The sequence below is a fragment of the Zonotrichia leucophrys genome, chromosome 9, assembly GCF_028769735.1.
Source record: "Zonotrichia leucophrys gambelii isolate GWCS_2022_RI chromosome 9, RI_Zleu_2.0, whole genome shotgun sequence".
Lineage (NCBI taxonomy): Eukaryota > Metazoa > Chordata > Aves > Passeriformes > Passerellidae > Zonotrichia > Zonotrichia leucophrys.
This window is the reverse complement of record NC_088179.1, coordinates 24,446,729-24,470,884: the sequence shown is the minus strand read 5'-3', so window position 1 is coordinate 24,470,884 and position 24,156 is coordinate 24,446,729. Positions and strand designations below refer to the sequence as shown.

At 45.6% G+C, this 24,156-nt stretch overlaps 1 protein-coding gene across 1 annotated transcript in view; it reads left to right on the top strand.

The window, feature by feature from the left end:
• The window catches only part of LEKR1 (leucine, glutamate and lysine rich 1), a 32,694-nt gene that overhangs the window by 883 nt on the left and 7,655 nt on the right, over positions 1–24,156 (top strand). Inside the window, exons 2-9 of the mRNA XM_064721389.1 lie at positions 8,358–8,572; positions 12,413–12,532; positions 12,931–13,106; positions 13,748–13,933; positions 20,525–20,606; positions 22,017–22,094; positions 22,328–22,531; positions 23,685–23,766. Coding sequence (XP_064577459.1) covers positions 8,358–8,572; positions 12,413–12,532; positions 12,931–13,106; positions 13,748–13,933; positions 20,525–20,606; positions 22,017–22,094; positions 22,328–22,531; positions 23,685–23,766 — 1,143 coding nt within the window. The remainder of the gene's footprint in view (positions 1–8,357; positions 8,573–12,412; positions 12,533–12,930; positions 13,107–13,747; positions 13,934–20,524; positions 20,607–22,016; positions 22,095–22,327; positions 22,532–23,684; positions 23,767–24,156) is intronic.

The following is a 24,156-nucleotide window of genomic DNA, read 5'->3' as shown; positions in this document are numbered from 1 at the left end:
CCAGGGCTGTCAGTGCAGGTGAGTTTTGGGGAACACCTGAGTCTGTGCCAGGGCTGTCAGTGCAGGTGAGTTTTGGGGAACACCTCGCCCTGTGCCGGGGCTGTCAGTGCAGGTGAGTCTCAGATTTCCCCTGTTCTGGCGTGTTTTGCTGCCGGGAGCTCGGAAGGACTGCAGAGCATGACATGTTCCAGAGGAGTATCAACACACACGGGGACGGAACATTCCCCTTCCCCTCCCCTCGTGTCTTTGTGTGTTCTTTTGTTTGCCAGACAGATGATTGCCGGTGTAACAGCGCTGCTGTTTGTATGGCTCAGTTTAGGAGGAGGCTGCACTCAAGTGGAACACGAGTCACTTTTTGTAACACTATCAAGTTTTCACTCTGGCAGTACAACACCCAGCTGTCCTCATTCCTCGGTCTGCAGCTCATAATTGACAAGTCATTTAAAAGCTTTATGTACTCAGCCTGGAGAAATTCTCCCTGGCTTAGTCCAGGAAACTGTTCAGACAATTTCTGAGATGATTTCTGGGAAATCAAGGATGGGTAAGATGGATAAAGAAAGGGAAAATGAATACTTAGCTTTAAAAAAGAAGAAGGGAAGAAGCTGTGGAACACTTTCAGACTCGTGAGCAGCTGTTTTGGTAGCAGGAAGGATCCCACTAAGTTTGTTTATTTAGCAGTTAGTTTTTCTGCCCCAACGGGGTACAGTGGTGAGCAAAAATCAGTGTAAGCTTCTCACAGAAACAGTTGTACCAAACTGCTGAAGGAGGGAATCCTCCTGGAGCTGGTTACTGCTTAATATTTGCTTTAATGACTAAAAGCTGCAGTTTGGTGGCACTTGAGCCTGTTTTATGTTGGGATCAGTTCCTGAGGCAGTTCCTGCTCCATGTGCTCAGCGTGTGCTGGCACAGGGAGGGAGCAGCAGCCAGGGCAGGCACAGAAATGCAGTGACATGAGTTCTGTCAGCACCAGTGTCAGTGGCTGCTGGTTACTGTCGAGCCAGGATCTTGGATTACAATAAGGAATATGCTGGTGCCAGTCAGGAAGGGCTGTGAGCACTCTGGGAACAGCATTAAACTCCATATTCTTAGCAAAAATAAGGCTTTTAAAATTAATCCAATGCATCAATACCAAACCCATAATAACCTCCTTGTCAGACTTAACAGTCTGAGGGCTGTAATCAGGTCATAAGCAGAATAAAGTGAACAAAGGGATGTTACACAGAAAGAATCTGTTAATGTATTAATAGTTTGAATACCTCAATAATTGTAATAGGAATCACATGTGAAACTTGAGTCTTTGTTGTCCATCTGTCCAGGGCTGTTGAGGTTTCAGTTCTGAGCTGCAGGCTTTAAAAATAATGACATGACTGATGGGAATTTAGAAAAGAGCAAAAATAGTAAAAAGAGCTTTAAAATCTTCTAAGAAAGGATAACAGAGCTGGGTTTGCTCATTCTGAAAAATACCCGAGGGCGCAGTAACTGCTCACAGGAGGTGGTGGTTCATTTCCAGGTGCAAATGAGTCTTTTCCTCACATTTCTGCATGTGCTTTGGTTGAAAGCATTGCTCTGAAACTCTGGAGCAGCTCTCCCGGGCTGTGGGATTGTCATTTCAACTTGTCCCTCGAAGTAGAGGATGGGGCAGGCAATCTCTGGAGATCCCAGCAGTGCTGGGTACACATTTAACAAAAACATCCAGTGCAGAGGACGCAGGATTTGCAGATATGGACAGAGTTCTGCTCCTGTCCCATCCTCCCCGTGCCACGTGTGAGCTCCAAGGCAGCGACAGCGCGGGATTTGGGATGGGAAAGTGTCAGGGTTTGACACATCCTGTGCTGTGCTCATCTCCTCCTCAGCTGGCTCGTGTTGTAGCTGCAGCATGGTTACAAGGCACTACAAGTCATTCTCACCATTTCCTGCCCTTGTATCTGCCGTCCTTTCTGCACACATGTGCTCCTTCCCTTCCCTTCCCGTTGTTCTCTGCTGCCCAGATTTTACAGCCTCCCCTTTGGAATCTCCCTGTCAGCCGGCTCCCAATGCAGCCAGATGTGTGCCAGCTGTGCCAGAGGAGCACATGCTCCTAGGGAGGGTGTCCAGGCCCAGGGAGCACATGGGGCTGCAGGGATGGAGCCTCTCAGGCACGGAGGGCTGCCCAGAGTGAGGGATGTGCCCTGGCCTGGCACTGGGCTGGCACGGATGGAGGGATGGATGATGGATATGGATGGATGGATGGATGGATGGAAGGGTGGAAGGGTGGATGGATGGATATGGATGGATGGATGGATGGAGGATGGAGGGATGGATGGAGGGATGGATGGATGGATGGATGGATGGATGGATGATGGATGGATGGATGGATGGATGGATGGATGGAGGGATGGATGGATGGATGGATGGATGGATGGATGATGGATATGGATGGATGGATGGATGGATGGATGGATGGAAGGGTGGATGGATGGATATGGATGGATGCTGGAGGTTGGGCTGTGGCACTCACAAGGCATCCAGGAGCAGCCTCACAGGGCAGGCTCAGGCTCTCATTTTCCTCTCCTTGGAGCTGCACAAGCTGTTTATCACGATTTTATTTTAAAAGAAATTTTAGTCTAGAGGGAAGGCGATTTCTCAGCATTTTGTTAAGGGAATGATGTGAAGGGACTTTGGTTCTTCATGTTCTGATCTATTTTACCTCAGAGAACTGTTTAAAAACTTTAACAACTTCTCTCTCTTATTCCTTCTTCTGTTCTCACACCCCTTCCACAACATTGCATTTCACATTCATTGCAAGATGGGTGCTAAATGAAAAAAACAAAATCAATAGGTGAATAAAACATCTACATATCCATTATTAAAGTTTATAGTATTCTTTTGTATTTATAGTTGCATACTTCTTGGGAACTAATTGTTAGTAAAGATGGAAATCAGTGGCTTTTAGTGCCTACTTTTAATGCATTTACATAGAGTTTCTGCAAGCAAACTCAGCCTGAGAGGTGTCACAGAGCCCAGCAGGGTACAGAAGGGAGTTAGTGTTTCCTTGACCCAATGTCATGGACGTGTATTTTTGGGGACCTCTGGTTTTGTTGCTTGGTTAATGTTTTATTTTGGTTTAATTTTTCCTCAAGGCTTTTATATTTTACCTTGGTAGCTGTTTGTTGCCAGTGGTAGATGAATCATTTTTTGTGCCTTTGGACTTTAATTAAAGTTCTGTGGGAGTGGAGGGAAATAGAAGGGAAAAGGCAGCTTTGCACTGAGGATCTCCCTGAAACAGGAAACAGCAACAGAATGACCCAAGTCCTCAAGGCAGCAAACACAGTTATATTTAATTTCATATTTTATTTGAAAAAAAAAAAAAAAGCTTTGTTACCATAAATCATAAAATTAAGAGGGCCAAGATCCCCTGAGAGATTGGGAGTTGTGTGAGGCCCGGAGTGAGGAGCTGGGGCCGGGCAGGAAGCCTGAGCTGTTCCCCATGGGGACAGAACGTCCTGTGGTGTCCCCAGGGTATCGGGTACACCACAGACAGCAAGGGCACTCAGAACATCTCCACGTGTGCTACAGCCTGGGCACAGTGTGGGCTCTGTGTGAGCACATCATGGCAGCTTCCCTCCTCCTGCTGGCTGGCTGTCTGTGAGCCCAGCACTGGGGTTTTCCTGTGGAAGGTCCTGGAACACAGAGTTCAGCCGTGGCTGGGAGCCCACAGGACAGCACAGCTCCGTGCTTGGGACACGCTGCAGTGGCACCAGCAGGCATTTAAAAGCAGATAAAATTCTAATTTGTGTCCTCCAGATAAGCGTGGCAGAATGGCAGAGCCCATTTCAGCATCCTGCTGGGCCCCTGGATTCTCCTGGAGGTGATGTCCCCCAGCTGCTCCAGTGCCAAATGAGGTTTCCAGCACTCAGCTGTGGAATTTGCAATGTTTTGTGCTGTTGGGGTGTCAGGCTCCTGCTGTGGGAGTGCTCTGAGTGCTGGGGAGTGCTCTGCAAACGGGAGAAAATCCTGCAATGGTTTGGGTAGGAAGGGACTTTCAGGTGCCATGGCAGGGACACAGGGACACCTTCCACCATCCCGGGTGGCTCCAGGCCCCAGTGTCCAGGGATTGTGTCCAGAGGGTTCAGCATCTCCACTAAGGGACACTCCCCACCCTCTCTAGGCACTACAGCCAAGCTTTTCTCATCGCACCAGGGCTGTGTTCTCTAAACCCAAAGATTTCTCATCATACCAGGGCTGTATTCACTACAGCCAAGGCTTTCCACCCTTCCTGCAATCAGTGTCCAAGGTGCTGCTGGGACTGGAGGGACAGGAATCTGCTCACCTCCCACGCTGTGGGGTTGCAGCCAGGAGGAGCTTCCTGACAATCCCACCTACGGATGCAGGGTTACTCAGGCAAAGCTCTGGTTAACAATGGGCTAAATCACCCTTTGTGTGCTGTGTTTTGTCATCAGATGCTCGGTGGCAGCCCTGGGGTTGGGTTCTCAGCTGGAACGTGCCCTGACACATCCCAGGGAAGGGCTGCATGCCCCGTGCTGGTGTTTGCAGCTCTGTGAGAGTGACAATGTCAGGGTTCATTATTCTGCTTTCCTCCAGGCTGCGGCGGGTTCAGCCACCTGAGCTCCTGGTGCTGTTTCCTGTCGTGACACAGGGATTTTCCCAGGGCATGTTTTGGGTGAAGCAACCTCCTGGTTTTGCTCCCAGCCTGTTTCTCCGCTGTTCATGTGTTCAAAGCAAGCGCAGGGATTTTTATTTTGCAACTGTGATTTTATGGGCAGGCAGCAAATAATGATGTGAGCAGTGTGGCTCAGCAGTACCATCTGTAGTGCTCTGGGGTAGATGCTGATTGAAAACTTGGCTCATAAATACACTTTGTTTCTTTTAAAAGAAGTGAAGTTTCTACTGAGACCTTTTAAAAATCTTTCACTGACTAAGGCAAATATAAATTTCAATCTGGTACCTCCTCATTTTGTATATACATCAAAAAGACTTCCTTTTCTTCCTCAAAAATCAATGGTGTGGTTTGAGTCATCATTTCTTTTTGTGCAGCAGGGATTGACTGGTGTGTCAGAAGAGGGACACACGGGATGAGAAACATGAAAATAATGTGGAAGAGGAGTGAAACAAAAAAGAAAGTAAAATTTGGTAATAAGGCAGAATAAATCAACATACAGAAATAATTTAAGACCACCCAGTTGCAGCATAAGGATTATTTATTTTTTTATGACTTTTTTGTTTCCAGCTACAAGTTTAAATTGGACAAATACAGAGTTTTTTGGTTTTGACCAGTCCTTGCTGAAGCAATCTCAGTCCTGACAGATCTGTGGACCAAGGAGCAGAGGGTGATGTGAGGAGTTTCTCCATGGGAAGGGCTGTCCAGCCCGGCCCAGCTGCCCAGGGCAGTGCTGGGGTTTATCAGCCCTGTGCGTGTGGCTGCTGTGGGATGGTGGCACTCCATGCTCCTGCAGAGCTTTTCCAGGCTGAGCAGTTTCAGGGTTCTGTGGTCAGTGATCCCCGTGCTGGGTGCTGTAACATCAAAGCCCTGCCCAGTGAGAGAGGAGCTCGCTCTTCCAAACAGGAATCCAGCTCTGCATCCTGGGATGTTTGTGGGTGGAATGTGAAATTCCAGAGCAGAGGGGTGGTGGTGCACGAGCTGACACACCCTGCAGTTATTTGGTCAAGTTCAAGTGGTACAAATTCCTGTCTCATCCTTCAAAAGGCTAAAAATGGTCCAGACCACCAATTTCTTTTCTTTTTTTCCTTACAGCTTATGCTCTACAGATGAAACTGAGTCAGACAGATGTAATTTGAGTGATTAACCCTCTTGGCTCAGTCCTCCCCTTGCCTTGGTAGCTAAAGAAATCTTTGTAACCAGGGGATAATATTTCCTTCCAAAACCAACTGCAGAGTGGAAACTCTTCCCCCAGATGCTTTACAACATCTGTGCATCACTCACAACTGCAGCTCAAAGCCTTATGGATAAATATCTTCCCAGATCAAGCCCTTTGTCCTCAGCAAAACTGGTTTTTAAATTCCTAATTGATTTTTTCTGTTCACTGCTTGTGCTCAGTGCTCACTCAGGACACGTAAGTCCCCTTTCTACTCAGAGCTCTGATAGTTTCCTTTTCTATTCCTTCCAAACTGTTTTTCCCCTGATTTTTTTTCCTGCTTTGAAGTTAAGATGACAGCGGTGTTTTTATCAAATGGAAACAGTGAAATGTGGAATCTGAAACCATGAATTTGTGTTTAGTACACATCCTCTGTGGTTACTCAGCAATCTCACTGTTCCAGAAAAGGTAATTTGCAAGCACAAGAACTGATGAGTTTGTTTCCTACAGATTTTGTTTAATGGTTGGTCAACTTTGCTGTCTAAGAGACAAGGCCTGGTGGATCTTTTCTCCTGGAAAGACCATTTATTTATAAGGCTGCCAGGGGGCAGGGATAGATGGGATATTGGAATTCCTGGGTCGGATGGGATTTTGGGAATTAGGAATTGTTCCCTGTGAGGGTGGGCAGGCCCTGGCACAGCTGGGGCTGCCCCTGGATCCCTGGCAGTGCCCAAGGCCAGGCTGGACACTGGGGCTGGGACAATGGAAGGTGTCCCTGCCATGGCAGGGCTGGCACTGGGTGGGCTGTGAGGTCCCTCTTAACCCAAACCATCCTGGGATTCCATGAGAGAGGAACCTTGGATTCAGGATGGGAAATCAGGTCAGTGCCTGCCTTGCTCTATCCACTTTCATCTGGGTCTTGGTAATTTCCCAGGTACCCTGGACAGATGTGCTGGGTTTAAATTGGCTGTGGCTGGCATCACTCAGCATGTGCCAAATCCATTCCTGGTGCCAGGGAACTGTTCCAGGTATTAAGGTGGATATTTGGAAGCTGTTCAATCTGTACACTTACTGCAGGGTAATTATTAATGTGCAGAGCAAGGTCCTGATTTACACAGCCTTTCCTATTCTGTGATTTTTTGACTCTGTAGCAAATCCAGCCTGATCAGGAATCCTCCCAGATTTTCATTTCACCTGAGGAATGGATGGGAAGGAGAGCACTTCCAGCTGAGCCCAGACAGGGAGTAGTTGTTGTTCTATGACTTCATTTATTTTGACATTCAGTAACAAAGCTGAAAACCAAGAAGTTTTGGTACTTGCACAAGCCCTTTGCAGTTCAGCCCCGCGGTGATTCTATCTTGTTTTTGATGGGAGAAGCAGTGAAAGTTCTCGGCTGTCAGTGTGAGCAGCAGCAGTGGCTGTGCTGCACGGGGCACCGTGTCCTCTCTGATAAACCCCTCCTGTGCTCCCTGCACAGCTCGTTGTGTCCTTTCCCACCGCCCTCATTCCAGGGCTTTGGAACTTCGGGGTGCTTGTCCTGAGGAACGGTTTCAGGTTTCCAAGCACAGACTGCAGCTGCCAGGAAAAATAAACTTGCATTTTCGGCTCCTCCAGAGCAGCTGTAACCAGGGGGGTTTAAACTGGAGCAACATTAGGAAATGGGGAAATAAAGCTTGTCTAGGGCACCCTGAAACGCTGTTTATATCAAGCTATATTTAAACTCCTAAATGTTGTTGTATGAGTCTTTAATTTATAATTTTTGAAAGCTCTTTTCTTTCCTCTCGGTAGGGTTTCTTTCTGTTTATCCCAATGTCTCAAAGCATCATTTTTTTTTCTTCTTCTGTAAAACAAAGTTTCTTAATTGGATTTAAACTGTTTGAACAGGTGCTTGCATGTTCCTTGCTTCAAGGTTAATAACCAGCTCAGTTGGAAAAGTCTGTTTCCCAGTTTAATACATGGCCTTTCCTTTGGATGTGACATGCTCTGTGTTTTGTAACCAGTCCTGAGTCCTTCATTCCTGGCAAAGGGGTTACAGATTCCACAGCACCCCAGTGCCATGGACACCTCAGCATCACTCAGCAATTATTTTTGTGAGGATCATGGATTGCCTCACTTTATTCACTCTCCCTCCTCTTGCCTCCTTCACTTGGATATGAGTTGTCAGAAACCCAGAGAAATAACATTTATCTGGTAATCCCAGATTCATTAATGAAATAGCTGTGTAAAACACAGCATTTCCTTTTCCATTAATACCTCCAACCTAACTCAGAAGTACTTCAGCATTTCAGTGGGAGTTCCCACATATCAAATTGATGTATCTTGGGAAGTTGCCAGGAAGGAAAAGTGCTGCTCTAGCTGGGGTTCATTTTGCTAATGAAGATTTTTGTCTCTATTTGCTAAAGCAATAACACCATCTGATCTGAAATGTTCCAGAGCAGCAAATGGTTGAAATTGTTTGGATTTGTTATTATTTCTTAGCGTGACTGAGGGGTTTTTAGCTGAACCTGTTTCTCTGAGACACTGAAGCATTTTGTCTCTGTGCAGATGCCCCGGGACCAGACGGTGTGCAAATACTGCGGAGTCAGCTACCTGACGCTGCACGAGTTCAAGGTGATGGAGGACAAAGTGAAAGCAATGGAGAAGGAGATCAAGGTTTATAAGGGCAGCCTAGAACGGGAGCAGAGGCTTCAGGCAGAGTTGCAGGCTCTTCACCACGAGCTGGAGCGCTGCCGGGCTGAGAGCGAGTCCAAGACGGAAAGGTGAGAGCACATCCTCTCCTCTGGAGACCCTCTCCTGTGTGGGGCAGGGAATTTCAGCACAAAAGCAGCTTCAAATACAAATAACGTTTGTCTTTCTGTTCTCAGATGGCCCATATACTCTGTAATACTTGATTTAAATCACCTTTCACAGTGTCCCGTGGAAGCAGGTTCAGAATTCCTGAGCAGTTTAGGAGCAGTCAGTGTGTGGAAGGTGAAGGGAAGGCCAGAAGCACTCAGAGGGATTTCCCCTGCACACACTCCCAAAGGGAAAAGATGAATATCTCATCTTATCATCCTGCAATAAATCTCTAATACTCCAAATGAAATTGCACAGGACTGGGAGTGCCACAGGTCTGAGGTTTGGGCTGGCTCTCAGTGAAGAATTCCCAGTGTCCTTCCCTGGCAGTCTCAGGATTCCCTCTGCAGGGCTGGGACAGAATCCCAAAGCAGTGAGGAACAGTTTGGGAAATGCCAGGGGCATTTTGCTCCACAAACAGGAGGTTTCAAATCCTTACAGATATGGGAAGGCCCCACTTAAAGGGGGAGTTTTGTGCCATAAAATTCCAGTAATTAATGATGGATCTCAGAGCCACATTTGGATTTTCAGGGCACAATTAGGACCTTCAAGTGTGTTCTTTCAGCTCATACTTACAGGATCTATATCCTTTGCCGTGCACATATTTTGGACTCTATTGTTATATTCCATTAATTGATTACAGTAGGACTATAAAGAATTGCTGTTTGTAGTCAATTAATAAAAGATACTTTGTAAAAATGCAGCTTGCTTGAGTTTACTACGGATGGATTGAAGCTACCAGAAACTCGTGGGTAATTTTTGGCTCATCTGACTGAAACAGACAGAAGTTTATTTTTGTAAGGATGAGGTTCTAATGTTAATTATCAGCTCAGTTTGATTTTTGGGATCTCCGGGAGGGGTGTTCCTTGCGTGACTGCCTCACACCAAGGGATGTAGAGCTGAAGGTGCTCTTGAGATTGGACTGAAATGCTTTGGAAACTTGCTTTTTTGGGAGAATCACTCAAATACTGTTAAAAATTAATTAGTGAATTTAGTTAGGCTTTTGCTTGCTAATATTATTAATAAAAGATTAATTTTAGAGCACAAGTTCCCACGAAAGTGAACAAAATGCATTTATCTTGTAAGTTACTCATAATGTTTCTTGCAATATCTTTTAAATTTAAATTTAACATCTTCCACTCCTCCTTCCAGATATTTAATATTTTCTGTGGTTTAATATCTATTTTTAAAGCTTGTTTGCTCCTTGTCCCTTTAACGACCCTGGGTGGCAGCTCTGGTGGCAGTGTGTGAGCAAATGCACTGACAGCACATTCTTCTTGTGGAGGCTCATTTGCCAGGGCTAAACTTTAAATTTTCATTGAGCTGACTTTTTGTAGTGAAGCTGGAACAGTTAATAAAATTTTTATCTCTGCACTTTTCTCCCCTAAGGCTCCACTTGATTTAAAAGCTGCTGAAATCAAGTGGGATACTTGCAGTAGGTTTCCATTCCAGCCATAAATCAACCATTGTGCCTTGTTAAGAAACTTGGCTGAATGTTCCTTATCTTCTCCTTGCTGTCCTGGGCCTCTCTGACTACCTTGTGGTGAGGTATAAACTGTTCAACATCCTGGCTCTGGCCGGGCTGACAAATCACTGCTCCCACAAGCCAAACATGCCTTTTTCTTGCTTTTATCTCTGCTATTCCAGGGGATTGAATCTCTTATCATTTGCAGGCTGTTTCAGGTTTCTGTTCCCTCTGGGTTCAGCTATCCCTGCTGGTACCTGTGGTTAACCTTGAAAGCACCTGGGAGTTTGCCCATCTTTAGTTACCTTTCCTTTGGGATCCTGGCAGGAGAAGGGGAACAGACTGCACTGATCCTACTGCTCAACCTTATTCTGTGTTAGAATCACCTCAGTCTTGGGAATTAATTAGTTATTATTAATTTAATTAGCAAAATTCAGCCGCATCCAGTGTAGGAAATGTAAAATAGATGTAAAAATGTCCTCAAGTGCCACATCCACACTTATCTTGAACACTTCCAGGGGTGGTGACTTCACCACTTGCTGAACAGAAAATGAGCAGCTCCCGGCTGTGAAATGAAAGTGAGCAGCTGTGGCTCTGGGCAGCTCCCAGAGTTTCATGGCAGTGAAAATGCTGGGCTGGGGACAAAAAAAATGCTTTTTTTTGGGACAGAGTGTTCCAGGCTGCTGCGTGCCTCTGTGCTGGTGGCAGTGCCAGTGCTGCTCCGTCCCACCGGGACCCTGGGCAGGGGTGGTTGCAGAAATCCCTGGGGAAGGGGAGCTGCTCCTCCTGCTCTGGGATGTTCTCAGAGCTCCCTCTGGGTCCTCTGTGCTGTTCTGTCCCTGCAGCACCGGGGTGGGCATGTCCTGACAGCTCCCACTGCCACAGAGGGGCACCAGGGGCTGCCAGCATGGCTGGGAATGCTCACTGAGCCCAGCCTGTGCCCAGCATTCTAACCACCCACTGCACCCTCCCTTTGTGCTAAAAACCCCCAAATAACAGGTTTATAACGGTCCTGCCTTTTCCACGGGCTCTTTAGTGTGTGACTGAGCAGGAAACATCCCTTTAATGGCAGCTCTGGAATGGAAAGAGGAAGAAAATGTGCCTCTCCTTGTTTACCAGTTTCTTTTTAATCCAAAAGATCTTCAAATCTCCCCATTCCAGAACGAGAATGGAGAATGAGCATCTGGCTCCTAGAGTTTGGATTTGTTGTTGGTCACTGATAAATCACTGATTTTTTCCTCAGCTGCAAACTGATTTGAATTCCTGTAGCTGTTTAGGGAATGGCCTTTTTCTTTTTTCTTGTGAGTGACAACAGGTCTGCTCCCAATCACAATCCAACAGATTTTCTCTCTCCCCTCCTGCTCTCCACCTCCTGGAAATTTGCAGGTAGCAATGGGTAAAACTTCCTAAAAAGGTAATGCCAGGAATGTCTTCAATTTTATTTTTTCCCCCAGGGTTCACTGAGCCCCAAAAACTTGCTTCTGGGGCTTTTTAACCCCCAGATGTTCAGTTCAGATTTTGTCAGAGCTCTGCAGATCCAGGTTTCTTAACCAGAACTGATATTTTTTTAAATGTGCATTTTGGTGCTGATCTGTGTGATAACAGTAACTAATGCACTGTCATAGTTTGGTTTAATTTTTATATATTTTCAGCATAAATCATTCTCATTCTCTTCTGCTGTTTCAAATTGAAGCCAGGGCTGATGTAGTGCTTCTGCCAGCCTTTGGTTTTGTAAAATTCTTGTCTATTCAAACATTACTTATTTACTTGTGGCAATGAGTCACCAGGAGGCAAATAGATCATTTTCTCTGTGTGAGCAGTGGGTGTTGAAAGCTGAAACAGGGGCTGGTTTTTAACAGTTGCTTGTCACTGGAGTGGTATTTTTGGGGCTGGAAGCTGCTTTAGGATGGTTATCTCCAGCAAACAGCCGGGGCTGATGTGCTGTGTGGGATTGTTCCTCACATGTGCCACAGGAAGGGAACTGGATTCTGCTCTTTTATTCCTGTGCAGCTCCATTCATTTCCTGACAGTTATGGGAGCAAGTGCTGAATTGTTGAAAGAGCAATGTTTAAACTGTGTTTATTTACACTGGGGTAGCTGTGCCTGAAAAACAAACTGGTGCTGCAAAGAAAGTTCCCAAGGTAAATGTTAGAGGTGAAGAACACCTGGGGATGGTTCTGGAGGTGTTTGCTGTGCCTGAGGCCAGCACAGAGCTGGCTCCTGCCTGGGAAAGCTGAAACCAAAACTGGAGGTTGGTTTTTGCTGCAAACAACTCTGATTATTTTATTTACGTCTCTAGGATAAAAACCCTGACAGTGGAGCTGAAAACCAAGCAGGAGGAGATGAAAACTGTGAAAGCTGATTTGCAGTATTTCCAGGAGGAGAAGGAAGCTGCCTACAAGCAGTCACAGGTGCTCAGGTGAGAACCCAGAAAGAAATGCTGATGTTGGAAATGCTCTACTTCTTACATAAATATTGTTTATAAAGACTCACCATAAACCTGGGCATACAGTCATTTAAACATGATTACTCTGATTTCTCAGTTAAAAATGATTGTACAAATTCCTGTACTGGATTTTGAAATGATGAAACAAACCCAGTTTTCTTCATTTGTGTTGAAAAGCTCTAAACATTTAGATGGAGAAACTTATAATGCATATATTCAACACAGAGCACATTTCATACACTGAATTATTGTAACCCAATGCAGTACAAATTACCAGATAATGGCAGTAGTTCTCAAGCCTAGTCTAATTCCCAAGTTTTATTTATAGGATAATTTATAAATATACATCTGGTATATTTTCTTTCTTGCAGAACTACCTTGGAGCACCATTGCTCCACGCTGAGCAAGGCTGTCTCACTGTTCCCTTTCATTAGGAGTGAATTAGACAGTATTAAAGAGGTCATCTCCACCAACATGGAGAGCTTTGCTGCCATGAAGGAGGAAATTTTCCGGCAAATAAAAGCCATGAGCAAAGAAGCTCTGACAGGTAAAGAGAAAAAAGGATCCTCCAAGGATCCAGCATCCCTGTGGGAGCTGCTGGAGTGTCCTGCAGTGCTGCCCCCCTTCCCTTCCAGCTGGCTGGGAGGGCAAGTGAAGAAAAAGGGGAAAATAACGAAGGTGGTGGAATGCAGTCCTGCTGTTCATTGTCCTGCTTAAGCAGAACATCAAGCTCTGATGGTAAAATTGAAAGAATTGGTCTCAATGCCCAGAGAGCTGCAGTGTCCATGTGGCACGGGGAGGTTCCTGTGTCCTCAGGGTTCCTCTCTCTCTGGGCTCATTCCTGGCCTGCTGCAGGCTCTGTCCCTGCAGGACCCAGCCATTTCAAGGCTTCTTTTCTGCAGTATTCCTTGTTGTGTTTGTTGTAGTGCTCCCAATATACAGAGGATCTGTGTGGAAACAGGAGTGGAGCCTTTCTTACACAGGCTCTGTATCCCTCACCCAACATTTCCCCCTTCAGACCAGTGCCACACCAGGAATATCCCACCCATCCTCAAACCCAGCTTTCCACACCAAAACTATTCAGCCCCACTTATTTTTGCTGGCCTGTGAATGCCATTTAAATGATGTTCTTGTTCATGGTTAACATGAAGTAACAGCAGTCTGCATGGGTTTGTTTTGCCTCCTCAGAAATACCCAAATTGAACCAAAGACTGGCCAAATCCCAGCGGGAGAACGAGAGCCTGCAGGAGAAGGTGAAGCACCTCACCGAGGTGGCTGACACAGTTGAGCTGAAAACTCAGCAGCTCCAAACTTCCCTCCAGCAGGGCAACGAGCTCCAGAGCCGCTGCCGTGAGCTGCAGAAGGAAACTCTGGGTAAGAGAAGCTCTTTTTTCTTTTCTAGCCAAAATCCCAGGGGGGAAAAATGGTTTTAAAAGCACCAGAGTTGTGTTGATGGTCACTCCACTGCTCCTTCAGCGCCTGTGGAGACAGCAGGTGTGAGATCCCATCCCTGAGTCACCATCCCTTGGCATGGCCATGTCACTCATTATTAGATTGTAATAACAGAATAATATCTTATTATTGAATTATTTATTGTTATAACAATACTGCTAAAAAGCTCCAGCAACAACACCTTCTGTCTCTGTAGAAATAATAAGGAGCAATGGATATAAAATCTCATCAGGTGATCTCTCACACTCTGAAATACATCATAGCATCAAACACTTGTATTGCTGTGTTTATGTGATAGGAAAACTGCCCTAAGCTGAGGTTCCCTTTGCCCCCTGTTTGCTCCAGAGCTTGCTGCAAACAATGGGTTCAGGGTTTGTTCATGAGCATGGCAAACAAACACTTCCATTTTCAGCTTTGCCCCCTCTAACTCCATGTACAATTGCCTGTTCTTATCTTAAAAGAGAGGTTTTCACAGTCCCTATTTTATTACATTTTTTAAAGGTTGTTCAATGTGTTCTGTATTTTGACGGGGCCTGCATGGCTTCTTGGATCTTCTGAAAACCTGAATTTGCTTCCCTAAATTGGCATGTTGCATCAGCCCATCACAATTAATTATCACAGAATCCTGGGATGGTTTGGGTTGGGAGGGACCTTAAAGCTCATCCCATTCCTCCCCCTGCCAGGGGCAGGGACACCTTCCACTGTCCCAGGCTGAAAATTTGCAGTGAAATAGGAAACAACTGAGATTTTATGGAGAAAACACGGCTAAAGCCACAGCTGATTCCATATATGGAATTCATACAGAATATTAGGACCCTGCAAAATCTTAATGATGAGTAAAAATACCATCTGAGCTGGTTGATGTTTTATGGGAGGCATTTTAAGATTGATTAATAAAATGTAGCAGTCACTTGCTAATAAATGAGTTATTAAGGAGCAGTCAAACGTTTGATGTGGGCATCCAGAAGGAGTTTCAAGGCAGGAAAGCTGCTGGCTCAGGCATTTGGATTCCACCCTTCCTGAATGGATCAGTAAAACACAAATCCAGCAGGATTTCAAGGGGTCTGGCTCTAGGGAACACATTGCTGGATCAGGGTAATAAACCCAGTTAATGCACTGCTGATAAAAATGTTCTCTTTGAAACACCAAACAGGGTTTTTTCATAAAACAATCATTAAATATGAAATGGGTTTGTTTGCCATTGTATTAAAATAAATGAGTGGGAACAAACATCTAACTGGAAATCAGTTCCAGGGAGTGGATTTGTCCTGTCCAAAGTGGGGTGTGGAAATCAGGCACATCCTGAGTGTCCATGCTTTGGGGGGACCTGGGGGTTTTGCCTTATTTTGCTTTTTTTTCCTCCCACAAACTACTCCAAAGTCCCTCTTTGAAATAAATAGACACTCCAGAAATAATAAAAACTACCAGGATTTGTGATTTACGTGTTCTTAAAGGATTTTCCTTTCTGCAACCAATATTTTGAGGATTCCTGTGTTGCATGTTTCTCACAGAATTGTAAAGTCACAATTATTTCATATCACAGCAAGAGCAGGGGCCAAGCAGTTGTTCCTGCTGTTGTTTTTTGCTCTCATGCTTGTGAGGCTTTCTGGAGATTCCCTTTGTGGGGGATTTGTGGGATCAGCTGGGTTGCTGGCTTCAAGGCACTTTTCAGCCTCCCAGAGTCAAGGGAGGTGACAGGTCCTGACAAATGCTCAGCACAGGGTGAGATCTGCTGGGTAATTGTTTAATCAATCAGATTCCCCAAATCAAAAATCAATAATGGTGATCATGTGTCTGTGTTCTTAGTGCTGGCTCCTGAAAGATTTCTGCTTTCATTTTATTACCAGCTAGATCCTTTACTTAATCACAAATCAAAAAATCATTTTCCTTCCCCAAAGTCCTTGTGGCTTTTCTTTAGCTCGTGACAGCTCTGGCCTTGCTCTGGATGGGTTGAAATTGCTGGTGATGCTCAAAAAATCTGAATTTTCAGTCTTTGGCTGCTCCTGCTCCCAATCCAAACCTGGTGGTCTGCTGCCATGATTAGGCTGATGAGAGATGATGGAAAACTGCAGCTGGGGAGGGGAATGTTAGAACTTCTTAACTTCTTATGGAAAGGAGGGAATGCTAGCTCTCCTCATGGAAAGGATTTTGGGGGTGTTAGTATTCCTCATGGAAAGGAGAGGGATGTTAGCCCTCCTTGTGGAAAGGAGGTGTTTTCATCTCCTGGAGTGTCTTTAATGGCACTTTAAAAACCACTCTGAAGAAATGGCACTGGATGGGATTTAATGTCCCTTCCCACCCAAACCACAATTCTGTATTAAAGGATGTGTCTTCATTGTATTTTGTTTTGTCTGCTTGGCCTAAACACTGAAGGTAAAAAATGATCCCCAAGGAAAATTAAGGTCAGAATCTCCAATTTTTTTCCTGTTTAGTTTTTCCAGTATTTCACATCAATGTTAATGTGTAGGAGAAGCAGGTCTGTAGGAATTGTGACATATCCCAATTAGCTTGGCTTCAAACAGGCAGGAATAGAGGCAGAAAATTCAGGCTTTAGAGCCAGTCCTTTGATGCTGGAGTGTGAACTCTGGCCATGGATGAGCAAATCCAATCCTTGTGAGTGCAGGCATGCTTGTCCTGTGTCACTGGGGCCGTGGGAGGGGAGCAGCCTCTGCCAAAATAACATTTTTTTCCCTACTTAAGGATTTTGTCATGTTTGCATGGTTGCAGTTGTTGGTTTATTCTGTTGAGGCTGCCCTTGGTTTGTGCCACTCAGAACTATTTAGAATCTGGTTCTTTTTCTGCTTTTCTCTGCTGGTTTTGTGTCTGAAGGTGGAGGGATGAGGCAGAGGGCCCTGGAGCCAGCCTGGCCCTGGCCAGCAGCACATGCTGGGGCAGATAAAGCTCAGCCACTCCTCCCCTGGCAGCTCTGGCTGCTTTGGGCACTTCTGATGGCACTGGTGAGGTCTCCTGAAAGCATCCAAATCTGGAGTCCATCCCTGGGCTCCTTCCAGACTTTTGTGAGTCACAATTTAAAATAAGGACTTTGTTGTGTAGACAAAAAAAAAAAAAATTATCTTAGAGAACACAGGACATGAGCTATTACAAATACAAAGAATTAGTTCTGTTCTGTGCAGGGCCTTGGGGTGTTACTTCACTGCTTTGGTCTCCTTAGGAACACGTGGTGAGGCAACGTTTTCCTGCTCTGCCACTGTCATTTTTCATGCATGTATTTCATATTTCTCACAGATTGCCTGCTATGCTCCTTAAATAAATGTACTGGCAACTATCTGTGCTCAGTGTACATCTGAGTTTGCCTGGAATTGGTGTTCTGAGAAAAATTAAGTATTTTTGTCCCCTTTGGCACAGCTGCTTGGCCAAATTCAGGGCCCATACAAGGGGTAGTTATTAAGTAATTTTAAATAATTGCTCAAAGTTCCTATTTCCCAGAATCCAAGGGAAATCCAGCACGAGGGGCTGGGTTCCGTTGTGCCCTGGCCAGGGATCTGAGTGCTCTCTGCCCAGTTCCTGCTCCATCTTCAGCCCCCAGTGGGTGCCAGGCAGTGCCCAGGCCAGGCTGGATCAGTGGGGACAGTGCCATGTGTCCCTGCCATGGCTGGCATGGGATTTAATGTCCCTCCAACCCAAACCATCCTGGATTCCATGATCTGTCTGAGCAGTGCTTATGAACCTCCCCATGAAGTCTTAACTTCAGGGAAATAATCTTCTTTTTTGTGCACATGTATGGAACACTGAGCTTTTATTTAGATTACCCCCAAATTGTCAGCAATTGCATTGGGTGGGGTTTTGTAGGTTTTGCAGGAAAAGCAGAAAATTACCCAGCTGTACCATGTGCCTCTGCTCCAGCCTCGCTGGGAATCTGTTAGGAATTAGCTGTGGAGCTGATGGCTTCCAGAGTGGCTGCTTCCCCAATGTGCTGCTTGTTATTATTTTGATTTTTCACAGAAAGCTTTACCAGTTGTTGCTGTTTCCAGGCAGGAGCTGGGGCGCCGTGCCCTCGGATGCAAACTGGGTGGTTCAGTTCCTGCAAGGCAGCTGTGGGCAGGCTGTGCTGGCTGTTTCACACTCACCAGGGGCTGCAGTGCTGCAATCTGCCCAGGGAAGAGGAAACAGCCCCAGCTTGCTGTGTTTCTGTTTCTGGGCTTCAGCAGGTCCTCGTGCCTGCTCAGGCTGTGTCCCCCAGCCCCTGTCCTTGTCACACACAGCTCACAGGGTTACTGGAAGGTCTGTGACTGTGCTGAGAGCCATTCTGAGTCACAGCAATGAGTAAAACTCAACAGGAATAATGAAACTGAGATGGCTCTGGCCTGCTGAGGCTCTGAGACGTGGTGGTTGTTGCACCCTGAGCCCGGTATCACTATTACAGTGTGTGAGCTCTTTCTGTTGGCTTTGCATGTTTTGCAATTGGCTTTATTTTCATTACCAGAGAACATTTTTACATAAGGGTTTGAATACGTTTTCCTCTGTTCAGCAGGTTTGCAGCACAAGTTTCCCTTTGTATTGCAACTATTAGTTGCCTCATTTTTACCATGGTTCTCACTGGAATCTGCCTCCATGGGTGTGGGACTCTGCCCACCAGCTCCCATTGGCCTTGGTGGGAATTCTCTCTAGAGAAGATTGCAGAAACTATTTGTGTAATTAAATCCATCTCTTCCCTCGTGAAAAACTCCTGTCCATGCTCAGTGAGCATGAAAACTTCTGGGAACAAATGGAGTGAAAGAGGAAACAGCTTTGAGAGAGACCACCCAAAGTACAGAACAAACCCAGCACCATCCCTCTCCTTTTCGTTTATTGCGGAATTGTGTCCACACTCCCACACTGAGAGAGAAGAAAAAAGACCACAGTTATTAATCATTGGCAGAAATCTTTTAAAATAACAATTTAAAAAAGGTCACCACAGGGACTGGTGTGTGCACAGGGAGCTGGGCCACCACTGCTGCCCCAGGGAGAAGGGAAAGGGCCACCATTGTCACAGCCTGGAGCTCTGCCCACCTCAGCCCTGAGCGCTCTACCACAGGTGCATCAGCAAAAATGATTGGTTTGTTTGCTGTTTGGTTTGTTTGCTGTTTGGTTTGTTTGCTGTTTGATTTGTTTTGGCACCCACAGCAGGTGGTGGAGAAGCTGCTTCTACAATTAACTTCCTTGATTTTTCCAAGGGTTCAGACAAGTGCAAGAAATTTTACTTTTCTCTTCAAAAAGCTCTTTAAAAATGCTGATAGTTTGGGAATGGATCTGACAGGTCCTGTGTGTTTTACCCTGTATAATTCTCTCCCTGATTTTTTTTTTGTTGTAGTCTTGTGAACAATTTTCCTATTCCCTTCACTGAAAAGAGGGGACTCTTCCACTTGTAGGATTTATCAGGATAAGGTGTGGCTGGCAGGAAATCCCACACTGGGATCATCCATCATCATTGCTGGAAGTGACTGACAGACACATGTGGGAAAAGTTGCAGAAATTCAGGGAATTGGGGTGAAATGATAGATTTAAGAACAGGAATGACAGATCTGGCTTCTGGGAAGATCCATCAGGGAGCTTTGAAGGATTGTCTTGGGAGCTGTTCCCTTCAGAGACAAGGTCACCTCACTTTGTTTGCTGCCGCTTTCTGAGGAATAATCGTGTTTTTTCTTTCACTTCCAGACCTGTTGCAATGATTTGTCAGTGGATTTTTTCCCATGTGTTTTTGGTAGAAACTTTGATTTCAAATCATTCCTAGGTTTCCTGGAAAGGCAGCTTTTGTTCATGAGGATATTTAGAGACGCCCAGGTTGCTGTGGCTGCCCCATCCCTGAGTGCTCCAGGATGGGGTGGGAGCAGCCTGGGGCAATGGAGGGGAGCTGGGGCTGGGGCTGGGGCAGCTTTGAGGTCCCTCCCAAGCCAAGGCATTCCATCATTCTGTAATATGTTCATGGAGATGAAAATCTGATTAAGCCATGTGCCGCTGCTTCAGTTTAAAGGCTTCACATCTGCAAGTTATGGCTGCTCTCAGGGTTTAAAAGCATAGGAAAGGGTGATATAAGGCACACAAAATCAGATGAGATAATTTAACTAAAGAAACAGAGATTGCACTGGGAAAAAGGCAGTGGCTGATTGGAGCTGAGGTGATGTGTTCTGAAGGATAACACACAGAGGGTAAGACAAGTACAACACCATTTAATTACTGCCAGGGTTTCAGATGAAGTGAATTCCAGGTGAGTTTTGGGACACCTTCCTGCATCTGTTTGCTCTCAGCTTTATGTACAAACAATGTGATTTAAAGCAAACAATCTGATTTAAAGCATTTCATGTTTCAGTGTCGTTGAAGTTGGTGTTTTCTGGTGGGATAAAAAGCCCCAAACACACAAACAAACCCCAGCTTTTTGCTGTAAAGTCACCCTGCCCGTGTGCCCTGCTCTGCCTGAGGTGGGAGTGAGGAGCTGCAGGTCCCACCTGTGAACAAACCCCTCAAGTGGATTCATTTAACATTAACAGAGACACAACCTCGTGTTTTTGCTTTCAGATTTAACAAATCAGGTGGAGACAGCTGGCCTGCAGCTGCAGAAGGTGACAGCAGAGATGGAGCACTACAAGAAGCTGTTGCTGTAAGATTCCCATTCCTTCATTGCTTCCCACTGCACACAAAACACATCAGCCACTTTTTTCTTCCAGCAAGTGCTGCTTGTCCGAAAGCTCTGAGAAGGTTTTGACCAGCAGAGGAACAATTTTATCTTCCTATGGTTATTTCTAAGCACCTGCCTGAGCTGTGGGAGCAGGGATTGCTGCAGGAGCTGCAGAGGAGGGATAAGGAGCCTGAGGCAGTGCCTCACCTCACACACAGGTGTACGAGGCTTTTTGGGAAATCCACATAACTTCAGGATAAAAATGTGTGTATACACATGTTTATGTAGGAAGGAAGGAATATATGGTGATAGAGCACTGCCAGAGGGCAGGGTTGGGTGGGATATGGGGAATTAGGAATTGTTCCCTGGCAGGGTGGGCAGGCCTGGCACAGGTTTTCCAGGGAATTTGTGGCTGTTCCTGGATCCCTGGCAGTGCCCAGGCCAGGCTGGATGGGCTTGGAACCACCTGGTCTGTGGAAAGTGTGGGTGGAACAAGGTGGGCTTTGGGGTCCCTTCCTACCCAGACCATTGCAGGATTTTCTCCCATTTGCAGAGCACTCCCACAGCAGGAGCCTGACACCCCAACACCACAAAACATTATAAATTCCACATTGAGTGCTGGAAACCTCAGTGGGCACTGGAGCAGCTGGGGGACATCACCTCCAGGAGAATCCAGAGGGATCCAGGGGCTGCTGAAAAGGCCCAGGTTGTGCTTGTGGGGCTCAGGAGTCAGAGCTGGCACTGCCAGGCCCGTGGGCACCCAGCTGCCCTCTGTGCCCCTGATTCCCTGAACCTGAGCCCGGGCTTTGTGCTGTTCTGCTCTGCACCTCCTGTTTCAGTTCCCTCACTCAGGGGTCTGACCACGACCCAGCTGCAAATATTTGGGATGCTTAGCAACAAAGTAATGCAGTGATAATGTAAGGATTGAGTGGGAAACAAAGATGTCATGAGCACAGTTAAATAAACACGGAGGGCTTTCCAAGTGTAAATTAACATTTCAGCGTAATTTGGGCAGAGTTTAATAAAACAACATATTCTATAGCTGTTTAAATGTAAATATGAACCTTAACCATGGTTATTAATTGGTGCAATGGTGACATAATGACATGAAACCTGCACAAAATTGGGATTTGTTCCATTTTATTCATTTATTACTCAAAATTGTCATCAGTGTTGCAAGATCTCACTTCTTGTTTGCAACATTTGTGATTCAGGAATGTAACTTCCAATTATTAACAACCATTGCTGGAGCTGACAGAACTTTCTGTTCATGCCTTTTATCTGAAATGGAAAATGCAAGCAGGAAAACACACCCAGAAGTGATATCCAGGCTGCTGCAGGAGTAAAGCTGATTTCTTTGGATAATATCCTTTTTTCCCAATGTTTTTTTAGGGTGAAGTCAACAGAACTTGATGTCTGTCAAAACGAACTGAAAAAGATCAAATATGAGAATGGAATTGCTGAGTCCAGGTAAATGCTGAAATGATATTTCATATTTTTGAGCAATGACAGCGAACATTTTATTATTTTAATGCAGTTTTTATTCAATAAAATTAAAAAAAAAATGGTCAAGTCAGTAGATTTAACTTCATAAAGAACACATGAAGTTTTGACCAATATTTTATTTTCCAGGCATTATTATTTCTGTCTGTAAATAAGAATATAGTAACTACAATGCTGCTATTTCTTTATTTCATCTGTAGACTTACAAAAGAGCTGAAGGAAAAGGAGGAATCCCTTCTTGTTTGCCAACAAGTCTGCAAACATTTGCAGGAGGAGGTGGCTGAGAAAGAGAGGAGAGAAGAAGATCTGAAAAGAAGAACTGGGAGATCAGAGAGTGAGCTGGAAACCCTGAAAGCTCTGCTGGGCCAAACAGAGCAGGAGGTGCTGATGCTGAAACAGGAAAGGTAAAGGGAGCTGAGCTGGGCTCCGGTGTCCTGGAAATTCTGGACATTTTGGAGGTCATTGGATTGTTTCTTTTGATTATTATGGGAGAGACAAAACTTGGATGAAGTGGAGAGAAGAAGATATGCTATTAAAAATAGGAGGAGAGTTCTGCTTGGACTGCAGGGCTTCAGCTGGAGTTTAATCTGGGCCCCAAACCCCCATTTTTGCAGCTGCTCTTTGTGCTCAAGGTGCAGGGAATATTCAAACCCCTGAAATGCAGAGCACTTGGTGCCTCCTGGCACTTCTAAATGCTGAAATCAAGCCTGTGGCTGGCAGAGTGAAACTGGAGATGGAGATTCTGCTGCAGGTAATTGAATAAACCTGGATTCAGGTTGCTGAGTCCAAAGCAAAGGCACTCAGCTCGATCCCACCCCAGGGAAAACAGGAGCCCAGTGTTTTATTCTGCACATCCCAAAGCAATCCCAGGGACAGTGGCAGCTTTGTGCACAGGCTGAACTGGTGGGAAGCTGCTCTCACACCTCCCCGAGCACCAGATCCTGTCCAAGAGCCTGGCTGAGGGAATTCTGAGGCATTTTTGGGGTGGACAAGTTGTTAACAACATCAATGGCAGGAATTTAACCTCTGCAGAGTCCTGCCCTACAAGCCCCACGTAACAAACAGTGCCTTGAACGACAGAAAGCACTCAGGGCTGGCCATTCCAAACCCATTGCCATTTTTAAATTAATGAGCCTAATATTCCAAGCTCATGAAATACAACTCTGGATGGAATATTTTAATATTTAATATATTAATTAACATTTTAATTTTTATTAATTATTTAGATTTTATTATTACATTATATATGTTATTATTTATATAATATATTATATTATTATTTATTTATATTAATATTTAATATATTAATTAATATTTTAATTATTTAATATTTGAAATTTGTCTTGAAAATATCAAAGAACCATTGAAATGCCATTTGAAGTGGAAGATCAAGCACTGTATTTTCTTTAAACCATTAAATCCAGGAGGCAAGTGAGTGCATGGTGGAGGTTCCAGGTGGTGATTCCTGGGGCAGGGACGAGCAGGACTTCATGGCAAGGCCAGGGGATCCCAGCAGTGAGGGCAGAGCCCAGGCTTACCTGGAATTTGTGTTTTCAGGGAGCTGCTGAAGAGCAGGACGGAGCAGCTGCAGGAGACACTGAGGCAGAAGGTGCAGAGTGAGGACTCCTGGAGGGACAAGGTGACTCTGGGGGTTCAGTTCCACAAGGGCACAGGAAAGCAGGGAATGATCTCCCCCAGTGCCACGTGTGGTGGGGTCATGGAATCACACACAGCCCGGTTTGGAAGTGAATCAGCCAAAAAATCTGTCAGGAACACACAAATTGTGTTTGCCTTTGGCCTCTGGGGCCTCAAACCCCTGAATTCCCAGGGAAGGGTTTGTTTGGGGAGCCCCCTGTTTCCAAAAGCACATTTAATGTTGGCTCAAGTTCATGGAATGCCAGGATCCCAGCCTGGTTTGGGCTGGAGGGACCTTAAATCCCACCCAGTGCCACCCCAGCCATGGCAGGGGCACCTCCACTGTCCCAGGTGCCCCAAACCCTGCCCAGCCTGGCCTGGGCACTGCCAGGAT